The following is a 25543-nucleotide window of genomic DNA, read 5'->3' on the forward strand; positions in this document are numbered from 1 at the left end:
CAGCAGGTGACGTCATTGGAACAATGACAGCAAACGTCGCCCAATGTCGAATAAAAAATTAGTGATATGTGGACCCCAAACAATAAGACCATCATCACACTTGAACCCATTGAGATCCCATTTTCATTTATGCTGAGGTGTTGGAGTATATGAAGGGGTATTCTCACACGAAAAAAATCGGGATCATCGGTTTGGCTGGGGGGGGGGGTGGGGGCGGGGCACCAAGGTCAAAGGGCGCCCCAAACTATAACTTTTTGAATTACTGTTTCGTAGTGATTTTACTTTACGCGATTCGAAAGATCTCGCTTTTATGAGCATTATGATACCAAGATCATCCAAATCGGACCACTACAACCTGTGATATGGCCACTGGAAGATTGTGGGTCAACCAGAGGTGCCCAAATTTGGGGGAGGGGCCTAAAATGGGCCCCGATGGGCCCCCAGGTCTGAAAATTGACACAATGTTTTACCGTGGATACAAACACGTGCACAAAGAAAAAGTGAAATCTGAGACGATGTGTCAAAATTTCGCTAAAAATGTGTACACTTGACATGGAACGCCCCTCCTGCTTACAGGGGAATTCACGCTTTGCGTTCATCCAAGCCCATCCCTCGGTGTACTGCAGTTAGAGCAGAGGGTGGTAGGCTCTTGACAGAGGAGTCCGAACTGAAGGCCTACTATGCCGGTTACTTTGAGCGGTTGTACCAGGCTGATCCACCAGCTGTCGAGTTGAAAGTCAGGGGTGTTACAATCACTGTTGCTTCCCCTCCAATCAACTGTGGTCCACCTTCATTTGTGGAAACAGGCTGCAGTGAACCAGTTGAAATTGGGTAAAGCTCCTGGGATTTGTGGCATCCATGCTGAACTTCTCAAGGCTGGTGGAAATGCTGCACTCGTGTCATTGCATGCAGTTCTGTGCTTTGCCTGGAACACAGGCATCATCCCAACTGACTGGAAGAGGGGCCTTGTTGTCCCTCTCTGGAAAGGGAAGGGTGATCGCCAAGACTGCAACAACTACCGAGGGGTGATGCTGCCCTCAGTGCCGGGCAAGGTCTTTGCTTGGATAATTTTGATGGGTTTGCCACCATCTGCTTGAGCACCAGCGTCCAAAGCAGTCAGGCTTTACACCAAAGATGTCAATACTTGACCGTATCCTTGCTCTTCGGGTCCTTGCCGAACGTAGACGAGAGTTTCGGCACGGGCTGCTTGCAGCCAATGTTGATCTATGTAAAGCGTTTGATTCAGTGAATCAAACGCCCTCTGGAGGATTCTTGGTCTTCGTGGGGTGCCACCAAAACTGATCAATCTGATGTCTGAACTCTACTCTAGTGCTGAGAGTGCTGTGAGATGTGGTGGCGCCATCTCTGACTTATTTCCGGTTGTTACTGAAGTTGGTCAGGGGTGTGTACTGGCCCCAACACTTTTCAGCACTTGTATGGACTGGATTCTGGGGCGGATCTCGGAGAGATCAAGCTGTGTAGTCCAGGAGCAATTCCCAGGTCCAACATGATGACGTTGCCCATACAGTACTTATTTGTATTGTCCTTTTTTTCAGATTCAAAAATACCTTAGCAACCTACCCAGGCCTGTTGTAGTCATGAATTGTGGTTTCAGTAATTTGCAAAATGGGTTAAAACATACCAAGTGGAGGTGACAATTGTATGCATTTTCACTAAAGCCAATTTTAGGAGTTTTAATGTTTTTATACATGTGTTAGCTGATATATGTGTATCCATGGTGGTTAATATAGCATGAACCAAAAACACATTTTCAAATGATTTTCCAACCACAACCATATTCATCATGTGCACTTCAACCAGAAAACAAGTTTGTATGACAATATTCATGAGCGGTTAATTGTACTAAAGATGGATTTATCCTCCTGAAATATAAATTGCAATGATCTTGTATCCTCTTTTTATATTATGTTTATGATAATGTGTAAAATGTATTGCTAATACAGTGAAACCTATCGAGAGGTCCCTCTCATGAGCCACCACCTTCTCCTGAAAGGCCACCTAATTTTGGCTCTACTGGCACTTTTACATGAAAACAGACTGCTCATGAAAAATCACCCCTTCTGTAAAGTCAGTCTTTTGTGACATTTTGGATGACTTCTCAAAAGAAGTTTCACGATATTCATAATTTGTATTGTAAGATTAGTAATATAATGTGGTCAATCAATTTTGTCTTGATCAATTTCCACAGATCAGATTGTGAAAAAGACCAGATATGATAAGAAGGATTTGATTTAACGAGCAGAGACGTTTGAAACGGGGATCATCCTCATCATTGGAAATAAAAATTGCTGGAGAAAACACACCAATACCAGCCCAGTGGAACAAATTCATGAGTTATCCTGTCAATAAGGCCAACCTTACAAATTTTATTTGTGAGAGGTGGACTAACACATGCACTGCTACATTACCACCAGACAAGTTAGTTGTTCTTGCTGGAGGATTCTGTGATCCACTCAGGGTTGTAAGGCTCACATTAGGTCATTCTGAATGTCTAGATGGAGCTGCACTCTGATCATGAAGAGGCAGATATACGCATGATGATGCATGCCTTTCATGCCTCTCAGGATCATGATAGGGTGGTTATATAATCACCAAATACAGATGTGGCAGTATTAAGTGCCAACTTCTTTTCATCCATGCATTGTCCTGAACTGTGGTTCAGAACTGGTACAAAAGACAAGCTACGCTGCTTGCCAATACATACAATAGTAAATCATCTTGGTCCATCCATGTGTGCTGCTCTTCCTGGATTCCACGCATTGACTGGATGTGACAGCACCAGTGCCTTCTCTGGAATTGGCAAGAAAAAAGGATTTAATTTGCTCAAGGCATCTGATGAGCATCAACAATGTTTGTCTCTACTTGGAGAGAATCTCAACATATATATATATATATATATATATATATATATATATATATATATATATATATATATATATTGTTGCGGATTCGCGCCCGCCGGCGTGCTGACGGCCACGTAACTCGAATCGCGGCACGTCGCCCACAGGACGGACAATCCAGTCGTGACCCTCTCGGACTAACACCGAGAACCAGTCACGGGTGGACCTTTCGGTCTCATCGCGATCGAGCCAATCGGCCCCCGCGTGGGATAGGGTTGCTCGCCAAATTCGACCTACCTAAGTACCCACACGGAGGGTAGACCGGGCGATCGCACCTCGCCGCAGGTCGACTTCGGACACGGGCCACTTAAGCGACCCGTTCCATACTATCGGGATAACCGAGCGGTGTTATCGTCGGCCTCGACGGTTCGATTAATTATCGGGCGTATTCAGCCCACTACCAACCCTTTACGTGAAGCAAGATGAGGATTCAATGAAAGAAATGACGAAGCGAAGCGGGAAACAGTTCAACATAAAGCACATTTATTCGCGATGGACGGAAAGCACACATATTCAATTCCACCAAAAGCACATAGAAAAGAAGACAAAAAGCAAATGCGACAATGCAGATCTAATACCGATTACGCGAGCACACGGCAACACTTATACAATTTTACTTCACAGACGGCGCCGACATCACACATTCCCAAAGCAAAAGAAAAGAGAACCACCCTCCAGGATGAGGGGGTAGGCGGGCCTGGGGCCGAGACCGTGTCGGGCCTACCCGTCTGGTGATGATACGCGGAGCGGCGGTGGTGCCTCAACTCCACGGGCCTCGCGGACAGTGTCTGGTAGGGGGTGGGAAGGGGGCCCCCTTGGTTGCACTATCTCAGCGCGGGGGGGAAACAGGAGGAGGTTGCTGATGCTCGGGGACAGGAGGATTTTTACTCTGTCTCGGGTCCCGCGACGAGCGTCTCCACCTCGACCAGGTTGCGCCGTCGGCCTCCCTGGTGTGCAGCTCCCGGCACCGACGCGAGCACCCCCTCGTCCGTCTTCGCCGCCGCCGCCTCTCCACAGCTCCGTCCTCTTCGCTCCGACTCCAACTCCGAACTCTTCCTCCTGCGAACTCCTTCCAACGCACACACGACGACCTTTTTCTGACGAACGCAGCCGCTTATATAAGCCCCGTGGCTTCGCCTTTGACCCCCTGCCTTCGACCTTTCACCTCGTTCCCCATTGGCCCGAGAAAAAGTGGGCGTGAATGCATTTTGATCCATGAATTTGCATATAGCGACCGCCCTCCAACGCCCTGGAGGCGGGGCCAAATCGCCCCTTGCTCACCGATTGGACGGAACAAAAGTGGGCGTGTCGTTTTTGATCCGTTTTTGGAGCGGAAAGTCCGTGGTTTTGTACACGCTGTTCGGCGCGCGCCCTGCACGAGTCCAATACCGGTACCCACAAGCGGCGCAAGAACGGTGGCGATGCGACGGTTGCGAGGTGTGACGGTAGAGGTCGTGGCTGTTGTTGTGAAGCGGCGCTGTGGTGGGTGGTTGATGTTGTGATGACTGTTGAGACGTGGTTGGTGGTGGTAATCATGGCGGTTGGTCCAAAATAAAGATAGTAAAAGAAAAACGGCTATCCTGAAGAGTCGCAGCTCGCATAAATGACATGTATTCCCACTAGACAACGGGTTTGGGCCTAACTACACATATACTTACTGAGATACCTCACCTAAGGGACCTGAATGGTGGTTTGCGAATTTGGTCAACCACAACAATATGTATATAGTGAAAGGATCTTGGAGTTTGCTGATGGAGCTGATTTGTTGATCTGTAATACTCAATTCCAGAAAGCGAATAATAAGCTTATTACATACACGTCAGGTGGGTTGACGACAACCATAGACTACCTGATGGTGCGTCGGCGAGATAGGGGAAACCTTCGGGACACAAAGGTGATCCCAGGGGAGGAGACTGTTTCGCAGCACCACCTGGTTGTCTGCGATATAAGGGTGAAAGGTGCGCGGAGAATTCGGTGGGTGAAGTACCAACCGAGGATGAAGGTGTGGAGGTTGAAAGAGGCAACAGTGAAGGAAGCATTAAGAGAGAGGCTGAGTATGGTTTTAGATGATGTGGTTGGATGTCAATGAAAGATAGTCTATTGGGAGCCGTTGGTGAGGTATGTGGATGGACAAAAGGACCACCGAGGCACTCGGAAACATGGTGGTGGGATGATGAAGTTGGAAAGACGATTGAAGAGAAGAGGAAGAAGTTCAAGGAATGGCAAAAGGCAAAGGATACGGTGGAAGAAGAGGCTGCACATGAAAGTTATAAGGAAGCCAAGAAGGCTGCAAAGAAAGAGGTTGCAAAGGCGCAGGAGGCCCATAGGAAAATGTTTGGAGAACGCTTGGATTCGGAGGAGGGTAAGAGAGCGGTATTCAGGATTGCAAAGCAGATAGCGAGAGAGAGATTTGATGTGACGGGGGTGAGTTGCTTGAAGGATGAAGTGGGACAAATCGTTGTGGATTCAGATGGAATTAAAGGAAGATGGAAGAGATATATGGAAAGGCTGTTGAATGTAGAAAATGAATGGGATAGAAACATCGAGAGTAACCCAGTTTTAGGACCAGCAGAGAAGATAACTGAGAAGGAAGTTGAGGAAGCTATAAGAGCAATGAAGAGTAGAAAAGCAGGAGGGCCGACGGGAGTTGTGGGAGATATGTTGAAGGCAGCGGGAAGTTGGGGCATGAAGAGAATGACAGAGATCTGTAATCTGGTGGTGAAAGAAGGCCGCATTCCAGTGGATTGGGAAATGAGTACCCTCGTCCCTCTGTACAAGGGGAAAGGTGACCCTCCGGACTGTGGCTCCTATAGAGCAATAAAGTTATTGGAGCATGGAATGAAGGTATTGGAAAGGGTGTTGGAGAAGAGGATAAGGAAGAAGGTAAAGATTGACGAAATGCAGTTTGGATTATGCCACGAAGAGGAACGACAGATGCAATTTTTATTGTAAGGCAGTTGCAGGAGAAGTACATGGAGAAGAGGAAGAAGTTGTTTTTGGGGTTTGTTGATCTGGAGAAAGCATTTGATAGAGTTCCACGTGAAGTTATGACATGGGCATTGAGGAAGTTAGGAGTGGAGGAATGGTTGATCAGAGTAGTGATGGCCATGTACGAGAGAGCACGCACAGCTGTAAGGACGAAGGATGGGAACAGTGGTGAGTTTGAGGTGAGGGTAGGAGTGCACCAGGGGTCGGTACTAAGTCCACTTCTATTTGTAGTTGTGATGGAGGTGCTGGCTCGGAGGGTAAAGGAGGGTTTACCGTGGGAGCTGCTGTATGCAGATGATCTGGTGTTGATTGCAGAGAGTCTGGATGGACTGAAGGAGAAGATGAATAAGTGGAAGGAATGTATGGCGGCAAAAGGTTTGAAGGTGAATATCAGAAAGACGAAGGTGATGGCAGGTGGTAAAGCATGTGGTGAGGTGGAAAGGACTGGGAAGTGGCAGTGTGCTGTGTGCAGGAAGGGTGTCGGAGTGAACTCCATTCAGTGTACAATGTGTGCTGAATGGGTTCATCGAAAATGTAGTGGGGTGAGAGGGTCATTAACCAGTGTGGCAGCTACATTCAAGTGTAAGGTGTGCATCGAGGGAGCAGCAGATGAAGGAATTGTTGAGTTGGATCTTGGAGATGGTGTGAAGCTGAAAGGGGTGAAAACATTTTGCTATCTCGGAGACATGCTGAATGGAGAAGGTGGATCAGACTCTTCGACGGTTGCTAGAGTGAGATGTGCATGGAAGAAGTTTCGGGAACTGAGTGGCGTGCTGACAAAGAGGGGAGTGTCGTTGAAGCTGAAGGGAAAGGTGTATGCTACATGTGTGAGGAGTACGATGATTTATGGGAGTGAGACATGGGTACTGAACATGGAGCAGCAACAAAGGCTGGAAAGGGTGGAAATGCGAATGGTTCGGTGGATGTGTGAAGTATCGTTGAGAGAGAGGAAGACAAATGATGACTTGCGGAAGATGATGGGAATAGAGTCTGTGATGGAGGTTGTGAAGCGAAACAGGTTGAGATGGTTGGGTCATGTGTTGAGGAAGGATGAAAGTGACTGGGTGAGAGGAGTGTTGGAAATGAGTGTAGTCGGTAGTCGAGGACAGGGAAGACCGAGAAAAACTTGGCTAAATGTGGTGGAAGAGGAAATGTGGGCAAGGGGATTAAGAAGGGGAGATGCAGAAAACAGGGTAAAGTGGAGAAGATTGTCATGGGGCCCGCAAGGCTAACCCCTGCTTTAGCGGGGAAAATGGTGTGTGTGTGTGTGTGTGTGTGTGTGTGTGTGTGTGTGTGTGTGTGTGTGTGTGTGTGTGTGTGTGTGTGTGTGTGTGTGTGTGTGTGTGTGTGTGTGTGTGTGTGTGTGTGTGTGTGTGTGTGTGTGTGTGTGTGTGTGTGTGTGTGTGTGTGTGTGTGTGTGTGTGGAGAGAATCTCAATCTGTCTTCATTGTGTCAAGCTTCATGTGAAAAGTTGGTTTGTGCACTGTATTTCAAAAATGGTTACAGTACAGCTGATGATACTAGATATTTCCTATTCTGCGAAAAGCAGAAACAAAATGATAACTTGCTACCAACATCAAACAGTCTTGGGCATCATATTGAAAGGGCCAATTTTCAAGCATATATTTGGAAGAAATCATCCCTGTGTCGTAAGAGGCGACCAGGGTTGCGTCAGGAAGGGCATCCGGCGTAAAACATGTGCCAAATCACTATGCGGATTATAAGGATGATCCGCTGTGGCGACCCCGAACGGGAGCAGCCGAAAGGAGAAGAAGAAGAAGATATTTGGAAGAAATCACTCTGTGCCATTCTGAACTTGCCATCACCTGCTGGACACGGTTGGGAGCTTGTCAGTGGCATACTAAAACCACTTCTCATGTCAAAAGCACCTGCACCAACTGCCATTCTAGAGCTCATGTCATGCAAATGCAAATAGTCTGCATGTAGGCGGAATGACTTGTGCCGATGCAAAGCAAATGGCTTAATCTGTACAGAAGCTTGTTTTTGTATCGCCGATGAACAATGTGAAAACATCCAAACCCAAGTATATTCCACTGATGACTGACACTGATGAATAATTGTGAGCAAAACCAGAAATTCTTGAGTCTCATGGGATTGACTGATTTTATTCAAAACCTCTACCTGAGCTGTTCCATGTTCCAATCTCTCATTCTATGGATAACTGAAAATGTTTCATACATATATATATATATATATATATATATATATATATATATATATATATATATATATATATATATATATTTGTACCATGCGTAGTGGCGTGCGCCTGTAATCCGGCGACTCGGAGGATCGCTTGAGGACGGGCGCTCTGTGCTGGACCGCGCTATGAGATGATATAGGGCAGCCCGGAATCATGGTGAAACCCAATCCTTATCCCTGTGTCGTAAGAGGTGACCAGGGTTGTGTCAGGAAGGGCATCCGGCGTAAAACCTGTGCCAAATCAGTATGCGGATCATAACGGATGATCCACTGTGGCGACCCCTAACGGGAGCAGCCGAAAGAACAACAACATGTGTGTGTATATATATATATATATATATATATATATATATATATATATATATATATATATATATATATATATATATATATATATATATATATATATATATATATATATTTCATGCAAACTTATCCAATAACTAAGAACAATAACATTGTATTCATATAGCATTGAATCTTTTTTATGCACATGTCCCAGAAGATAAAATAAAAGAGGATCCAATTTTGATACTGTTTCGCATCTGTGTGTATTCAAAAAATAACTTTGGTAACCCTGTTTTCTAGTTGATTTGAACATAACTAATTTTGTAGAGCCATTGAAAATGTGTAAAATCAGTTTTTTGCTAATAACTGGATTATATATTAGCCATTTCTGGCATCCTAAACATACACCAAAACACTCGAAATCCTAAAACTTGCTTTCACAAAACAAGTTAAATTGCAACCTACCCCTGGTGTGTTTCCACCCTCACAGCAAATTACTTATACCACAATCCAGGACTACAACATGCCTGGATATGTTCCTTAAGGCCCGGTCACACCTTGATGTTTTAGCCAGCGATGGCAACGTATTAAAATGTATCTAAAACGCTGGCTTACGTTGAACTTTTGATGTTTTTTTTTTTAAGATTCGGACATATTCATAGCGACTTGGTCTTATGTATAACGCATTGGTAACGGACACAGAACATTTCGTTGTGTTATAGATAACTTATACCAACAAATGCTGAACCTGTTGTCGGCCTACACAACCGATGCCCAACGATACTCTAACTTTGGCATAGCGCGTTGCACGCATCGCCGACGATGTCGTGACGTAGCCTATTAAAAGGCTGACGCACAACGATTCGAATCATAACTGCCGTAGAAATGGAAGTGTCAACATCGCGGTCACACCTTGGCGATCTTGCCAGCGTATGCCGACCTAAGAAAAATGTGTCTAAAACGTTGGGGCACGTCAAATACGGTATGAGTAAGTTTGGTATACGTGAGTAGAACGCTAAAGTACGCTATTATACGTCGTAGTAAGTAGAGTACGTCAAGAAATTTTAAACATGTTCGAAATTTTACGACGTACTCGGCGTATGACACACGTTCCGCATGCGATGGGGATAAGTTTTGCACCCGATATGTGGACGCTTACACACGTCCACAAACGCTACTTATAAGCTACTCATAAGTCGAAACGCGTCGCGGTAATGTCTTTTTTACGCGAAATTTATTTCTAACTTGTGTTTGACGTGCTTTGAACCAATTCTTTACGTAGTCCCAACACACATCGACGTATGTAGACGTATTCCAATGATGTCTTCCGGTCGACAAAAAAAAAAAAAATGAACGTGTTTCTAGCTTACAACTGCCATATAAAGACGTGTTCCCAGCGGTTTTGGGAATTGGTATATAAAAATGCTGCTCATAAAAGGGGAACCCAACAGTGTTTTCGAGTCCTTTTTGAGTCGATGTCAGCAGTAACAGTATTGTTATTAGTATTAGTAGTAGTTTGTTCATGTTGGCAGTAGTAGGTGAGGGTGTGGGTTATGATGGATCGTCCTTGCGTTTAACGATTTAACGATTTAAATGATAAACTAAACGATTTAAATGGCTGCATCTCCACTATTGAAAGTAGATGCTTGCGCTCAACAATTGGATTTTTTTTACACTCAACGACTTTTAAACGGTACCACTCAGTTATTTTCATTGTTTACAATGAACGATTTAAATTGCTGTCACTCGCCTTTGTTTTTTGACGCTGGCGCTCGGAAATTTTAGTCATTTCTATTGAACGTGCTAAATCGCTCAAACCCCACTATTGAAAGTAGACGCTTGCGCTCAACAATTGGATTTTTTTTACACTCAACGACTTTTAAACGGTACCACTCAACTATTTTCATTGTTTACAATGAACGATTTAAATTGCTGTCACTCACCTTTGTTTGTTTTTTGACGCTGGGGTTTGGAAATTTGAAGCGTTTCTTCTGAACGTGTTAAAACGCTCAAACTCGACTATTTTAAATAGACGCTGCCGATGGACAATTGGAATCATAGCCAAGCTAGACATCGAAGTGTGAACATCCTCATCATGCCGAAGAAAAATTTGAAGAATGCTGCAAATAAGTGTCCTGGCGTGGCCGTGGACGCTGACGCAAGGACGATCCATTATACCGATGTCTTTCAGCCTATGAGTAACTTAAAAGTAATGTCTGTCGATGTGTGGCAACGATCGCGTAACGTGCCAACAACACGTTAATCATAGGTTAGAAATAAGTTTCGGGTACGCTAAACATTACCTCGGCGTGTCTCAACTTATGATTAACTTACAAGTAGCATGTGTTGACGTCTGTCAACGATCGCAGACCGTGCATACAACTTGTGGCCAGCGTAGCGGAACGTGTGAGTCATACGCCGGCATACGTCATGAAATTTCAAGCATGAAAAAATTTGAGGACAACCAAAAAGTACAACGTTTAAAGCCAACGTACAACGACGTATGGCAGTGTTTTTCAGCGTGCTCTCAATGTTATCAAAACTTACCCATAACGTATTCAACGTGTGCCAGCGTTTTAGAAAAAAAAATTCAAAAATCGGCATACGTTGGCTAAAACGTCAAGGTGTGACCGGGCCTTTAGGTATGTCCCAAGCTGGAAAAAAAGAGTACAACCAAATAAGTACTAGATGGGCTACGTTTTCATATTTCTTGGCCTTGTATGAGATTTGGCTCTTGGACTAGTGGTGCATCATTTAGGAATGTTGGGAAGACTAAAGTCTGAGTCTTCAGGTCCTTTGTCCTTCCAGTCTTGCTCTATGGATGTGAGACTTGGACTCTGACAAGGGATCTGAAACGGAGACTTAATTCCTTTGACCAGGTCTCTTCGGAGAATCCTTGGCTATTGCTGGTTGGACTTTGTGTCCAACGAGCAGTTGCTGAGAGAGACTCAAATGAGATTTGTTACCTGTATAGTCCGTGAGCATCAGCTGTGGCTGTATGGACATGTGGCTTGTTTTCCTTGTGCTGATCCTGCTCACCAGATTCTCTCAGCGAAGGAGTCTCGTGAGTCGAGGAGGCCAATGGGCCAACCACGTGCCTCGTGGTTGCAGCAGGTTGATCGGCATCTCATGGGGATGGGCCAAGCATCTGCCTGAGGGAAGGCCAGACGGAGGCCCCTGGAGTACCGGCAGAAAGTGGATGCGGCGACGCGCTGCTCTGGCGCCTGCTCCCATACCTGACCTGACCTGACTAGTTCTGTGACCAGCTTGGTAGATAGTCTGACGAGTTCTGTGAACACCTTTTTTAAAGATAGTCTGACTCGTTCTGTGACCACCTTTTTTTTCAGATAGTCTGTCTAGTTCTGTGACCACCTTTTTTAGATAGTCTGGCTAGTTCTGTGACCACCTATCTCAAATTTCAGAGGCCAGCTCAGGACATAAACCAAGGGAATTGACAAATGGGAATGAAGGAAAGAGAAGAGGAAACAAACATCCAAGTTTCATGGTCTTAATCATGATCATGTTTTTCTTTGGCTGAAAATAGTTTTTCTTTGTGAAATGGAATGTTTTCAGGATGCGCTCAGATAGTTTTTAACATGACCTTGTTAATTGGAAGATCAGTTCCAAATTTATGAGTTCACCGCTATTTGATTCCTGACAAGATTGGCTGCTATGCATGAGCAGCATTTGTTGACTTTTATTCCGTTCAGTATGATTGAAACAAATTGCCTCATCCTGAAGCTAACTGCTAATTGTGACATTTACATTGTCCATCATGGTGACATTGACATTGTCCAATCGTACAAGTATCTTGAAACTGTTATAGATTACAAAGTCACATGGGCAGATCACTGAAAGGCACTTATGGCAAAGAGTCAACAACAATTGCACTTCTTCATTAAGGTGAGATCAGGTTTGGAAGCATGTGCCCGAGCAGTGCATCAGTTCTAAAGTTCACTGGAGTTAAACCGCATTTGCAGTGGTGAGATCATCTATACTATAATGGAGCTAAGTGTTTGTTATCTACTCCGAGACGAAGCGTCAACGGTCCACAAAACTCAGCTATATTGTACTTCGTATCAGACATATTAGCCATCCATTTTCTGTCATGAGGATTGCCAGGAGACCCTTTTCTTTAGGTGTTCTATTCGTAAACCTTCATGTACAAAAGGGTTCATGAAGCATAGATCATTTAATGTTGATAGGACCTTTATGATGCTGGTTTATATCTTTTTTTTCAAAGCCTGATGTTGGCTTAACGGTTAAGGTGGCTGGTTTAAGATCTTAGGGTCTTGAGTTTATGCCTGGTGTTGGCTTAATGATTAGGGTGGTGGACTTGGGATCCCAGGATCCTGAGTTCAAATCTCACTTGGCTGTTGAATTTATACCAGATGGGTTGAGTCAGCCTGTTATCCTTCAGAGGTTGGCAAAATGAGTGCCAGCTTGCTGGAAGCGGGCACTGCTTCAGTGTCACTTCTGTACTTCCAGCAATGATACAACCAGCAGTTGATGCAACTAACAGCTTGGCTGCATACAAAATAATAAATAGAATATCTTTTTCATGTGCTATATTTTTAAGTTTTGTATATATTTGGTACCAAAAGGTTTGCAAGACCTCAAAGAAAAAAAAAAAGTCCTGAAACGGTATGTGGCAATTTGCGTGGGTTGCGGAGACGTATCGTCATTTTGATCTCCCTCCCCCTCTCCCCAAAGCCTGAATAGGTTTAAAGTCTCAACCAAGGAGATGTGTATAAACTGCAAAGGATAGTTAACCATAACCAAGCATGTAACGTACAGAGAAAAATTTGATTTAACAGATAAATATGTTGGCTGTGTTGTAACTACAAGGCAAATGACATGACACAGGATAAGAACCATCAATGGATGAGATCAGGGAAAAGACTGAGAAGCCTCCGATGTAGAACAACTTGTTACTGAAATTATTTTGTTCCACATTCTGTTACTTTTTATGAATCGTGATAATCAAAGGTTTTGCATGGCTTTTAGTGGTTGGCTGATATTATGTGGTTGTGGTTCTGTATTTCGATGTTTGGTTTTATTAAGTTCCCTTTTGGTGTTTAATGGTTGTGTAATGTCCACCCTTTTATTGTACTACTTTCATGTATACTGTTGTCTGTTTGTGAACTTGCATTTAAAAAAAAAATTTTGCATATAGAGTCGAGACTCGTGGGAGCACGAGAACACTGAATGGATCAGGATACACCAGAACAATAGGAAGGCAGAGGGGAAGTTAGGGACTACGACGCCAACAGCAGAGATGAAGGGCAAAATAGAGCGAGCTGTGGACAAACAATGGGGCATTAGGGGTGGACACACGGGATGGATAAGATGGATATGATGAATGCAGAAGCAAACTTTCAAGAAGGAAAAAATGGAAATTTAGAAGAAGATTGTGTGGGGGTAGGGGGTGGAGGTTAACGGCAGTGGAGAAGATCATGGTTTTGAATGGGAGTGAACAGCTGTCTTGAAGACTTGGAGGGAAGAGTGAGATTGAAGACAATGTGGAAGTTGGTTCAACAGGTGGGAAAATAGAGGAACGAATGAGTGGAGGTGAACATTGATCCTGGATTTTCGGAGTTTCACCAGAAAGAGGTTGATGGCAATCATCTGTGCCCTGTGGAAACCTGGGGGTGGGTGGGGCTGAAGAAGGCAAAGGCAAAGTAAGAGCAGAGGGTGCAAGACCAGAAAGAAAGTGGTAGAAAGAAGACAGAGACTACCAACCTGTCTACGATGGCGAAGTGATGGCCTTCAAGAACTTCAAGATCATTAATCATCCAATGATCTTGAAAGTCTTGGTTTCCATGGCATCAAACCGTGCAAGGTGTGAGGCAGGGGCACCAGTTGAGATGGGGAGAGCAGTACTCAATCAAACTTCAGATGAATGCCTTGTCGGTGGACAGGAGTTCACTTGTACCGAGGAAGGACTTTGTACGTGGGAGGATGCCCATTTGGTGGCTGACTTTGGAGGCCAACTTTCAAACTTATTCAATGAAGTATTTTATATTGTGATATTTATTTAACTACTTTATTTTTGATGGTTCCGTTTGTGACGTCCTGTTTGGCAGATTATATGAAAGTCATTCTTAAGATGCAACTAAAAATTTACAACATTTCAGCTCAAAAATGCTTATTATGCTGAGATGTCATCACCATTACAATATGGTTTAATTGTGGCCTGCACTGCATGCTTGTGCAAAAGTTCTGCTGGATAGAATACTTGGAAGCAATTTTTTTTTGGAGCCAATACAAACATAACCAGAAATGAACACTTAGTTATACTTTTGTGACTTTTGGATTTGTAACAGCCTGGAGCATTTGCTTTAGCTGCTTGAACTCTAGTCGTGGAATTTTAATCGTCATTAACAAATATCCTGATGATGAAATATGTAAAACGTTTCATACCCTGTGGCTGCATTCCAAACATGTTGATTATATCAGCAATTTGGGATACCTCCATGCAACTGATCACAGTTACCATATAAATTGCGATTAGTCGTCACCACCGTGTGCAATTCTCCAAAATGTTGGCTTGATATCACTCAACTTTCGAATAGCTTGTTTATAAATGGGCCTAATTTACAATTGTAAGGCTTTCTTCTGGAGAGGTTTCACAGAATTAATTTTTTTAATTTATGCAAATCTTGTGCATGTAAATATTGGTAATAAGTTGCAAAATCATGTGGTTTGTGTAAAACTGGTCACCAGCTGCTGCCCTTCCTTCGATCAAGCTTTCTTGCTCAGTGCTCACTCCTCTGAGCCTCTCCAGCAACTCCAGGATGCATGTGTGCTTCCAGTAACTCACTCCTGGTTAAACTCCCAAATCCAGGTTACCTGCACACCTCAACTCTTGTTCCCAATTTCTCCTGTTAGTGGAATCGTTTAGCTTTGGCTGTTCACTCTTCCCTCTAGATCTTAAAGCTGGCAGTGCACTGCCACTGTTGTCATCGCCCATACCTACCCACTTCTTTGTTACCCCCATTAACCCTGATCTATCGCAACCCTCTTACTTGCAGGTTTCTGTGTTTCCTTTCCTCTATTCTTGTTTGTTCATTCCCTTGCTTTGTGTCCAATTATTGCTCCCTTGTCAGTCCATACCCTCAGTCACCTTGTTCTCCCATTAGTATTGACTTTTAAAGAAAACTAGAGCGAACTCTGTGCGCCATCGGAAATCTTTCCACCTTAAGCAAAGTTTGAAAAACAGCAAAAAAGGTGCACCAGGAATGATCCAGTCACATTTTGATTTTATAAAATCTTTTTATTTTTGACCCTGTGATCCTAAGTCCCCCTTCTTCCGAGGCATGAACCACGGCTCAAATCCAAAAAATCATTGCATGTTTCCTGCGTCACCCAATGGTGATTGCATGAGCAGTTTCATTTTTTAAAAATGTGCCAGTAATTGCATTTTTGAGAGTTCTTGACCTCGTCCCAGGGGGCGGGGCCAAAAATGATGCTGCTCTCGTACCTTCCTGCCGCAAAGGTGACAGTTTGGTAAATTTCTGCACAACTATTTACAAGGAGATAGTGTGACGTAGAGATAGACAAATGGAGCCAATTACAATATCCTCCCCGTATTTTTTTTTAATAAATACATTGTGGTTTCCCACCTGCTCAGCGTGCAGGCGACCACTCTCGCCCACCGAACGGGCAAACCTAGTCACAGCTTTCGGATCAACGCCGAAATCCAGCTACAGGTGTGTTTTTAATCACACAGTAAATCAGCCAACTATTCTGTCCGCGTGCGACAGTGTCCGATCGCCGAATTGTCGATTTACCTAATTATACGTGCAGACAGAATGAATATATGTCAGGTCAGGTTCGATCTGTGACCTGCTACAGGTACCATGTAAACCTGTACTAACCTGTTCCATGGTCGGGTTGTCGGCGACTAAACCGTCTCCCCCACCAGGTTTTCTGGTGAGGGGGGGTGTTTGGATATGGACACCCAGCAGGATTAAAAACAAAACCTGTCAAAGGGCGGAGGAGCTCCTTGTGAGCCAACGGCCATCCATATCTAGTGCCCAACTGTGTCTGCAGATGTCCTCCTGCAGTTGGGTTACTTCTTATTAGGAGGTTGGTGGCAGGATTTGCACTCCGGCCACCGTAAAACCCTTCATTCTGCAAAACGCAAAAACGCAGAAATATCTGAAAACCCACTCCGTGGGAGTACCTCCTGTGCAGCTTCCCTTCGCAGGGCAGCTCACCGGATGACGGGATTGGGACAAAGCCTTCGGGACCCCCAATCTTTGATGATAGGAGGGAAACCACGGGGTAACATCCCTGGGTCAGATTGCGGGAGAGTGTGTCGAAGTGGTGCTGAGGTGTCGTCCACCAGACGGCGGTCTCCTTGGGTTAACCTGAGGCCGTCCCTTCAGGTGGGTGCCTGGAATGTCCTATCCCTAAGAGAGGATGATCACCTGTCTCTGTTATCATCTGAGCTCAAGCGTTTGGACATCGGGATTGCAGCTCTCTGAGGTTCGGAGACCGGATTGCGGCGAGATAATTGTGTGTGGTTACACCTACTATTGGTCTGGTCACTCTGATGGTTACCATACCCAAGGAGTTGCTGTAGCTGTGTCCAATAAGCTGACCCCAATGATAATAGAGCTAACACTGGTCAACGAGCGTATTATGAGATTAAGGATTCGTCACTCCTTCGGTGTCATTTCCCTGGTCTCTGTTTATGCTCCGACTGAGGTGAGTGATCTCACCGTGAAGGATGCATTCTACGCCACACTCGAGTCTGTGGTTGATCAGTGCCCCAGACGAGATACACTTCTAGTCTTGCAGGATTTCATTGCATCGACTGGAACTGATAGGGATGGTTATGAGGTGTGTGTTGGTCCCCATGGGTCAGGAACTATGAACCAGAATAGCACTAAGTTCCTTGACTTTGCAAGAAGTCATGGACTTAGGGTGGCTGGTTCATGGTTTCAGTGCCCACAAGCTCATCGCTGGACTTGGTATTCCAACGCTGGCGGTGTGGCAAAGGAGATTGACCATGTCCTCATTGATGGTCGTTGGAGGATGATCCAGAACTGCAGGGTCTACCAGAGTGCTCAGTTCCTCAATACTGACCACAGGCTTGTTGTAGCAACTCTAAAGCTGCACCTTAAATCCTGGAGAATGGTACCATCCCAGCCTTGGCTGGAAGTTGCCAAGCTCAGGGATGAGAGAGTAGCTGAGGAGTTTGCGAACAGGCTGAGTGGACACTTGGGGGGGTCTGGGTGCTTTGGGGGGTCCTGAAGAGTTGTGGAGCGCCTTCAAGACCACCCTCCTTGATGTTGCCGGTGGATGTCTTGGAGCTCACCGCAGGGCATAGAAGAATTTTGTCTCAAGGGACACTGGATACCATTGACTAGAGTCGCAGGGCCAGGCTGAATGGCAGAGCTGAGCTGTTCAGGGAGCTGAGGCGTAACACTGTACGTGCACTGAGGGTGGACAAGGAGGCCTATGTGCGAGGAATCTGTGAGGGGGTAGAGCATCACCTGTGGACAGGTGATTCTCGTCCCGCTTACAGGGGAATTCGCGCATTACGTTCATCCAAGCCCATCCCTCGGAGCACTGCAGTTCGAGCAGAGAGTGGTAGGCTCTTGACAGAGGAGTCTGAAGTGAAGGCCCCCTGGGCCGGTTACTTTGAGCAGTTGTACCAGGCTGATCCCCCAGCTGTCGAGTTGGACGTCAAGGGTGTTACAATCCCTGTTGCTGACCCTCGAATCAACTGTGGTCCACCTTCGCTTGTGGAAACACGGGCTGCGGTGAACCAGTTGAAACAGGGCAAAGCTCCAGGGATCTGTGGCATCCATGCCGAACTTCTCAAGGCTGGTGGAAATGCTGCACTCGTGTCGTTGCATACAGTTTTGTGCTCTGCCTGGAACACAGGCATCATCCCAACTGACTGGAAGAGGGGCCTTGTTGTCCCTCTCTGGAAAGGGAAGGGTGATCACCAAGACTGCAACAACTACCGAGGGGTGACGCTGCTCTCAGTGCCGGGCAAGGTCTTTGCTCGGATAATTCTTGATAGGGTTCGCCACCATCTGCTTGAGCACCAGCGTCCAGAGCAGTCAGGCTTTACACCAAAGAGGTCAACGATTGACCGTATCCTTGCCCTTCGTGTCCTCACCGAACGCAGACGAGAGTTTCGGCAGGGGCTGCTTGCAGCCTATGTTGATCTCTGTAAAGTGTTCGATTCAGTGAATCGGGATGTCCTCTGGAGGATTCTTGGTCTTCGTGGGGTGCCACTAAAACTGATCGATCTGATGTCTGAACTCTACTCTGGTACTGAGAGTGCTGTGAAGTGTAGTGGTACCATCTCTGACTTATTTCCAGTTGTTACTGGAGTTCGTCAAGGATGTGTACTTGCCCCCACACTTTTCAGCACTTGTATGGACTGGATTTTTGGGAGGATGTCGGAGAGATCAAGTTGCAGTGCATCGTTTGGGAATGTCAAGATCTCGGACCTTGATTTTGCAGATGATGCAGTCATCTTTGCGGAGACTATAGACATCCTTTTGGGGGCCCTCGAGGTGCTGAATGATGAGTCGGAGCCGCTGGGATTACGGGTTTCTTGGGTCAAAACTAAGATCCAGGCTTTCGGTGACATCTTGGATGCTGCTGTCCTGTCTGTGTCTGTTTGTGGTGAGGATGTTGAGGTCGTGGAGAGATTCACTTACCTTGGCAGTGATATTCATGTCTCTGCTGGCTGCGAGTCAGAGGTCAATAGACGTCTGGGTCGGGCCTGGGGAGTCATGGATTCACTGGATCATGGGGTGTGGCGCTGCCGGTACCTTTGCGGGAGGACGAAAGTCCGAGTCTTCAGGTCCTTGGTACTTCCAGTCTTGCTCTATGGGTGCGAGACTTGGACTCTGACCAAGGATCTGAGATGGAGACTTAATTCCTTTGGTACCAGGTGTTTTCGGAGAATCCTTGGCTATCGCTGGTCGGATGTTGTGTCCAACGAGCGGTTGCTGAGAGAGACTCGGATGAGATTTGTTACCTGCATAGTCCGTGAGCGTCAGCTGCGGCTGTATGGACATGTGGCTCGTTTTCCTGACGCTGATCCTGCTCACCAGATTCTCTCAGCGAGGGAGTCTCATGAGTGGAGGAGGCCAGTGGGCCGACCACGTGCCTCATGGTTGCAGCAGGTTGACCATCTCAAGGAGATGGGGATGGGCCTGGCATCCTCCTGGGGGATGGCCAGACGGAGGCCCCTGGAGTACCGGTGGAAAGTGGACGCAGCGACGCGCTGTTCTGGCACATGCTCCCATACCTGACCTGACCTGACAGAATGCCGGGTATTTACACCTCGACGGAGCCTGCACGAAAACGAGCCGTTCTTAAGCAGCTCGTTCTGTTTGAGATTTGCCGAGCGGTGTATTATCGCAAGGCCCCGTCAGACTTTATTATCTTTTCGGTTATTAAGAACCAACTATATTCCGAACTTAATTATGGCAGTTCAATTGAGGAAAGAGGACGCAACGAGCAGGTAAATATTAACACAAGGACATTTATTTATTATAGCACGTATGCAGGCATGCATGTATACAATTAGGTAAAGCAAACACGCATGCAATTATTCAAGGCAAACAAAAGCAATGCAATCAACAAAAGCAAGACAAGAAGAACTACAACCGTGCTAATATTATCTACACACATGCACTTAACAGTTTACTACTTAACGGACTCGGCGCCACAACATTCATTCCAAGAAAACCCCAGGAAAGGCAAGGGGTAGGACTGGACCTCTTGGGTCTTTATAATTCACGGAGATGTGGAGACCGCAGGAACTCCAAGAGACCGGGCTGATTACCTGTCACCTTCGTGGTGACTCGCTGGGCGCTCCTCGACGTCCCGTCCACACGGCAGCTGGCGTGACCGCGGCTCGGCCCAGGCCTTGTCATGCGGCCCGGTTGATTGGGCCTAGTCGACAACGCCTCAGAGGAACGAACGGGCCTTTGCTCTTATAGTTGATGCTCTCTTAAGAGCCCGCCCGTTCCTCAGCGTCGTTTGGACTGTCCTGGGGCCCGATCACCTCGGACCGTTTGCCGCTGGTTGGCGACTCCTCTCCGGCTGCGCTCCAGCGACCCACAGTTCGGCACGGCACGGCAGGCTGCGCTCCAGGCTCCGCTGCGACGATCCTGACGGCCTGCTCGCCACGCGACTCCTCACAGGCCGCAGACCGACTCTTCAAGCGAGCTCCACGGTGAATCCAGACTTCTTCAGCTCCCCACTGACTCCAGATTTCAACTGCACTCCGACTTCAACTACTCGCTTGGCGTCTCTGCGTGCCTTTATATGGAGTCTGTGAGGTGAGGCTTTGATCTCTCCCCTCTGACCTCTGACCCCCCCGCTGGCTCCGCCCCCTTTGATCTTTTGATCCGATCGCAAGTCATGCGAAGAGAGCGGATGTTGCAGGAATCACCAGCCCCACGCGGACGTTGTGGAAATCACCGGCCCCCGTCCTAACAGGAACCCCTGCATCTGTCAGTGGTGATGCCGTTCGTGCGAGAACTCGCCGTGGCTGGCGCAAATATGGTGGCGCAATGGAGATGAAGGTGAGGCGATGCTGTTCGTTGTTGGTTATGTCGTGAGGAGATGTGGTTTAGGAGATGGCGAGATGTCGTTGTGGAGAAGGTGGTTGTTGTGAAGGCGGTTCTGGAGAAGGTGGCTGTGGTTGTTGAGATGCGGTTGGTGGAGAAGGTGGTTGTTGAGATGCGGTTGTGGAGAAGGTGGTTGTTGTGAAGCGGTTGGTCCAAAATAAAGATAGTAAAAGAAAAACACTACCTCAAAGATCACAGCCCTTTAGACCTCGGTGGGGAAATCTATCTGAATACAGACTTATCGACATGACTGATCTCTGGGAAGCCTGAATGGTGTTCTGTGAATTTCCACAACCGTAACAATATTTTAATATTTGTTTTTCTTTCAAAAAGCGTGGGGATAAATATACTACTTTCCCCACCATCTTCCCAGTTAATGAGCACTTCCTCTTCCCTTGCTTCATTAACTATATTTTGCCTCGATGTTGTTGTCATCTTTTTCAGTTGGCATTCAATTTGTCAGGTTATTTATATTTGAGGGTTTCATTCTACTTTTGCTGTTTTTATGCATTTTTTATTTTTATTTTTATTTTTTTAAACAGTGAAAGTTGATATTTATTTGCAAGTCCCAATTTTTTGTTAACACTGATTATGACAATGCATAGCCATTATCGATCTACCCTCCACCCCACCTCCTTTCTTTTCAAAAACCTAACTTCTACTTTTTATTTTCCATCGGGCCTGTGCTACATTAATGACATGGTGAAAGCCAGGAATGGGACTAATCTTTTTCCTGATTTATTTCTGCATTAGAAATTGGTTTGTGTAGCACAACCATGTGCCGACCTCATGTGGTTATTAAGCGGTTCAGACCACAAGGCTGTCCATGCATGCAGCCAACATTTTAATGTTACATTTTTGCTAATGTGGATACAACCTAAGAAACCATTATCTGTACTTGGTCATCAAGCACCAACTATTTTTTTGCCCACGCACTTTCACGCATGTGATAATGGGGAACTATTATCATTGTTATAATTTGAGAATTTTTTTTTTTAACCTTGTGTTTGTAATTGTACTTGTTCCACTGAACTCTGATAAGTCCACTGCCATGAAAACTTGCTTGAAAGTAATTTTTTGTTGGATTAAACTTTGGGGTTTTGTCCCCCACCCTAATGACATGGTCAGAGACAGGGGACATTAAAATGATCTCCGTCCAACTGACCAACCGACCAACCTGTCATCTGTCCATGTACTTTTGTGTATGTAATATTAAAAAAAAAGTTGAACATTTAGTTTTCATATTGCACATATCTATTTGTGCTTTTTTAAATTTTATTTTATTTTGTATGGATTGAGGTTCCTCCTGACATATTTTCCTGATTAGATCACAGTTGTGATTGGCTGAGTTATGCTACCATGGCAACCATCTCAGTAACTTGGCTTGTGTATGTGATATTTGACAAAACGTTCAAAATTTAGCCTTCATATTACACAGATCTATTCCCAAAAGGCAGGGGACCAAGAGTATCAGCTTGTTTTTTCATTATTATTTATCATTTTATTTTTCGATATCATAATGTCTGATTGTGAAAAATGGCATCACCCACCTGAACTCTACTTACATCATCACTGGATGCCTTTACCCTACTCCATTTTACTTCCTGCTGGTTTGAGCCCCCTCACGATGTGGGAAGAGAAGCGGCAACACGTGAAGCTGCTCTTGGGACTGCTAAAACCTATTCCCATCCCCTCCATGCCAAGATAAATAGGGACCTCCAAGCTCAACGCCTGTCCAGCCATAAGCCATTTGCCAGAGCAGCAAAGTTTCATCTCCAGTGTAACAATCAAACCAGGAAAACCTGTACCATTAACCGATGGAAGGCCACCCAACCTGCTTACTTCATCCAAACCACCCTCTACCCCCTCCCAAATAGCCACCAACCTAACCCACTGGGATTTGACTTGTAACAGTGGAGGATGTCCAGGCTGTGGCTGGCTTTGGAAGCCTGCTTTGCCATATGGTTGTCCCAGGAGAGGTAATGGATGGTTTTGAGGTCTGGAGGGTTTAAAGACACAGCCTTTCAGTGGTTAGCAATGGAAATAAATAGGTGAGTTAATTTGACAATGCTTCCAGAACTGAGTTATCCTGCTGCCATTGTCTTTTATCCTCTCCCTCCCATGAAAATGTTGAAGGATCCTTCCCCCCCCACCCCCTTACCTCTTCCCTCTTTCCTCTTTTGTCTTCTTCTTCCATTCTGTCTTTGCAAATTTTTTTGGGACGTGATCTTTTTTTTCTTTTTTCATCCTAATTGTCCTGTCACTCACATTTGGCATGCTGAGACTGCTGCTGAACTTTTAACAAAGTTTATCATACATTGTAACTATTATATTGGGAAAGCTAAGTGTTGCATTTGTTTTTAACCAAAATGTCAGGTTTAGCAATGGTTTGTCATGTGGAATAGTAACGGGTTGTGGTCACTAGTCCTAGGTGCGAATCAATTTTTGCCTCGCAATAAAAACTAATCAATGTGTACGGTATTTGGCCTGCAGGTGCCTTGATCCCATTCTTGCCATGGAAAATGCGAAGATGGATTCACGTGGAATCAACACAACTCGGGAGTACAAAATAGTCCTCCTTGGCCCAGGTGGTGTTGGCAAAAGTGGTATGTACGACTTATTTTTTGTTTTTCATTGTACCAAATATAGTGAATGGTGTGGAAAAGCAGTGTGAATTTTTTTCTTTCTTTTTCCTTTTGTAAAGAAATAATTCTATCCTCTTATTCAGCCTATTGTTGAAATAAGCACTTGTATCTGTATCCTGATCAAAACGAGCATTAGTTATGCCTTTGCTTTGGAGAAAAAGCACATTGTTTTGATGGTCAGTAGTTTGGTCTGAGGTTTTTAATGTTGACTCGTACCTTCTATTTGCTATGCTCTGCAGAACTTCCATGGTATTTGAATGCAAATAAGTTCCTCCTTGTGCTTGCTGTACCCGAACCGTGCTCCCGAACTTGAACTCTGCGAGTTGCACTTTCAAGTCGTGTTTGGCTGTCAACGCTGATATTTTCCTGTCACACAAAATTAATTGTAGTATTTTGCAAGTGTGTGCGGGCGAATTAAATGTGTTGATATACGAATTGGATGTGCTATAGTATGGTAATGTTTCTTTTTGTGAGTTTCAAAGGAAAATATTGCTACAATCGGGCACTGTAACTGTGTATTGCAGCTATCATACCGCAGTGGTAAAATCAACTTGCCCACAATCCCCATACATCATTGGTTTAGAATAGCACACTTGCTATAAATCCTTTTGGGGGATCTTCAGGTTTGGGAACGCTCACCATTGCATTCACGTACTCGACGTCTAAGAACCTCCGCTCGGGTTCCATGTTGGACTAGGACCCCGTTGAGGGGAGGTGCCCAGTGTGCTGCCTGATCAGCTGCCAAGCATTCCATTTGAACCGGGTATAGGCAAACAAAATCCCTTAGTCCGGTTTTTGAGCTTCTCGACCATTTGGCCGGCATATTCTAGCTCTTTCACGAGCCTTGACTGAATGCAAAAAAAAAAGAAGTGATTGTGAAGTCCCACTGCAAACTCGCTGAATCCTCACCCACAAATTGCATTGAACAAACTTTCTTTACGGGAAGAACGGCAGGTCGGTCATGACTTTCCTGCTGCTGCATTTACATTTAAACTTCCAGCAAATCAAAATGGAGAAGTTTATACTGTAACGTATTGACAGTATGGGTAATCACATCCAGGCTGGGCTTAGCTACAGGACGACCAAACGGGCTAATTGGTTGATTTGAACCATTGGGCATGAAGGTCCATCTGCTTTGTTGAAAAACATAATGTTGTCTTTGCACATCTATAATGTAATCCGCATCAATTTTGTGCTTTGTGGGCCAGGGCCAAGTGGCTTGGTGAGAATGGAGAGTACAGTAGTTTGAATGTGGAAGAGGGGAATCTTTTGATTGGGGGGCTGAATATGGGTTAACGCAGACTTTTGAGGGTCAAGCTTTTGTTCTAAATGATTGACAGATGACTTCACTCGCACTGCTGCAAAGCCATGCCCTGCAAGTCAAATCCGATGGAATGAAAACCAAGAGTACCAATTTCTAATGAACCGATACACCTCTGAGCCCCCCCACCCTTTTCATTGTACATAACTATATAGATACGCTTTTGGTTCATCATCTCGTGTTTCAGAGCAGCATGTTGCTGTTTTATTAAAAAAAAAAAAATTAAGTGAAACTTTCCTTCTAAACATGATAGCATAGGGTATCACATTTTCCTCAATTGAAATAATTTCTATAACTTCTTCCCCTTCCTTATTCCTCCCTATCCATTGTTGATCATCAAGCCTTTAAAAACTGCACCATGTCAAATCTGAAGCCAACTTATTTTCCACCCAAAAAAATAATACAACATAACCAGCCCTTGCAATTATAGAGCACTTTATAAAACACAAATATATTTTGTTGTCTGCTGACCCTATTGTGATGTGGCTATATTGGTCGCTTGTGGAAATTGTTTTTTGGGGGATGTAAATGTGTTACATG

The 25543-nt window shown here is 45.2% G+C and overlaps 1 protein-coding gene across 2 annotated transcripts in view; it reads left to right on the forward strand.

Annotated features, from left to right (window-relative positions):
* Positions 1-25543, forward strand: part of LOC147015978 (GTP-binding protein Rit1-like) — a 44097-nt gene that overhangs the window by 6309 nt on the left and 12245 nt on the right. For both annotated transcript variants that reach the window (XM_085848659.1, XM_085848660.1), the window contains exon 2: positions 23531-23643. In XM_085848659.1, the coding sequence (XP_085704785.1) occupies positions 23553-23643 (91 nt within the window). In that variant the 5' untranslated portion in view covers positions 23531-23552. The remainder of the gene's footprint in view (positions 1-23530; positions 23644-25543) is intronic.

This window comes from Eptatretus burgeri, chromosome 12 (assembly GCF_056783735.1).
Source record: "Eptatretus burgeri isolate ZD-2024b chromosome 12, Ebu_testis_v1, whole genome shotgun sequence".
Taxonomy (NCBI): Eukaryota; Metazoa; Chordata; class Myxini; order Myxiniformes; family Myxinidae; genus Eptatretus; species Eptatretus burgeri.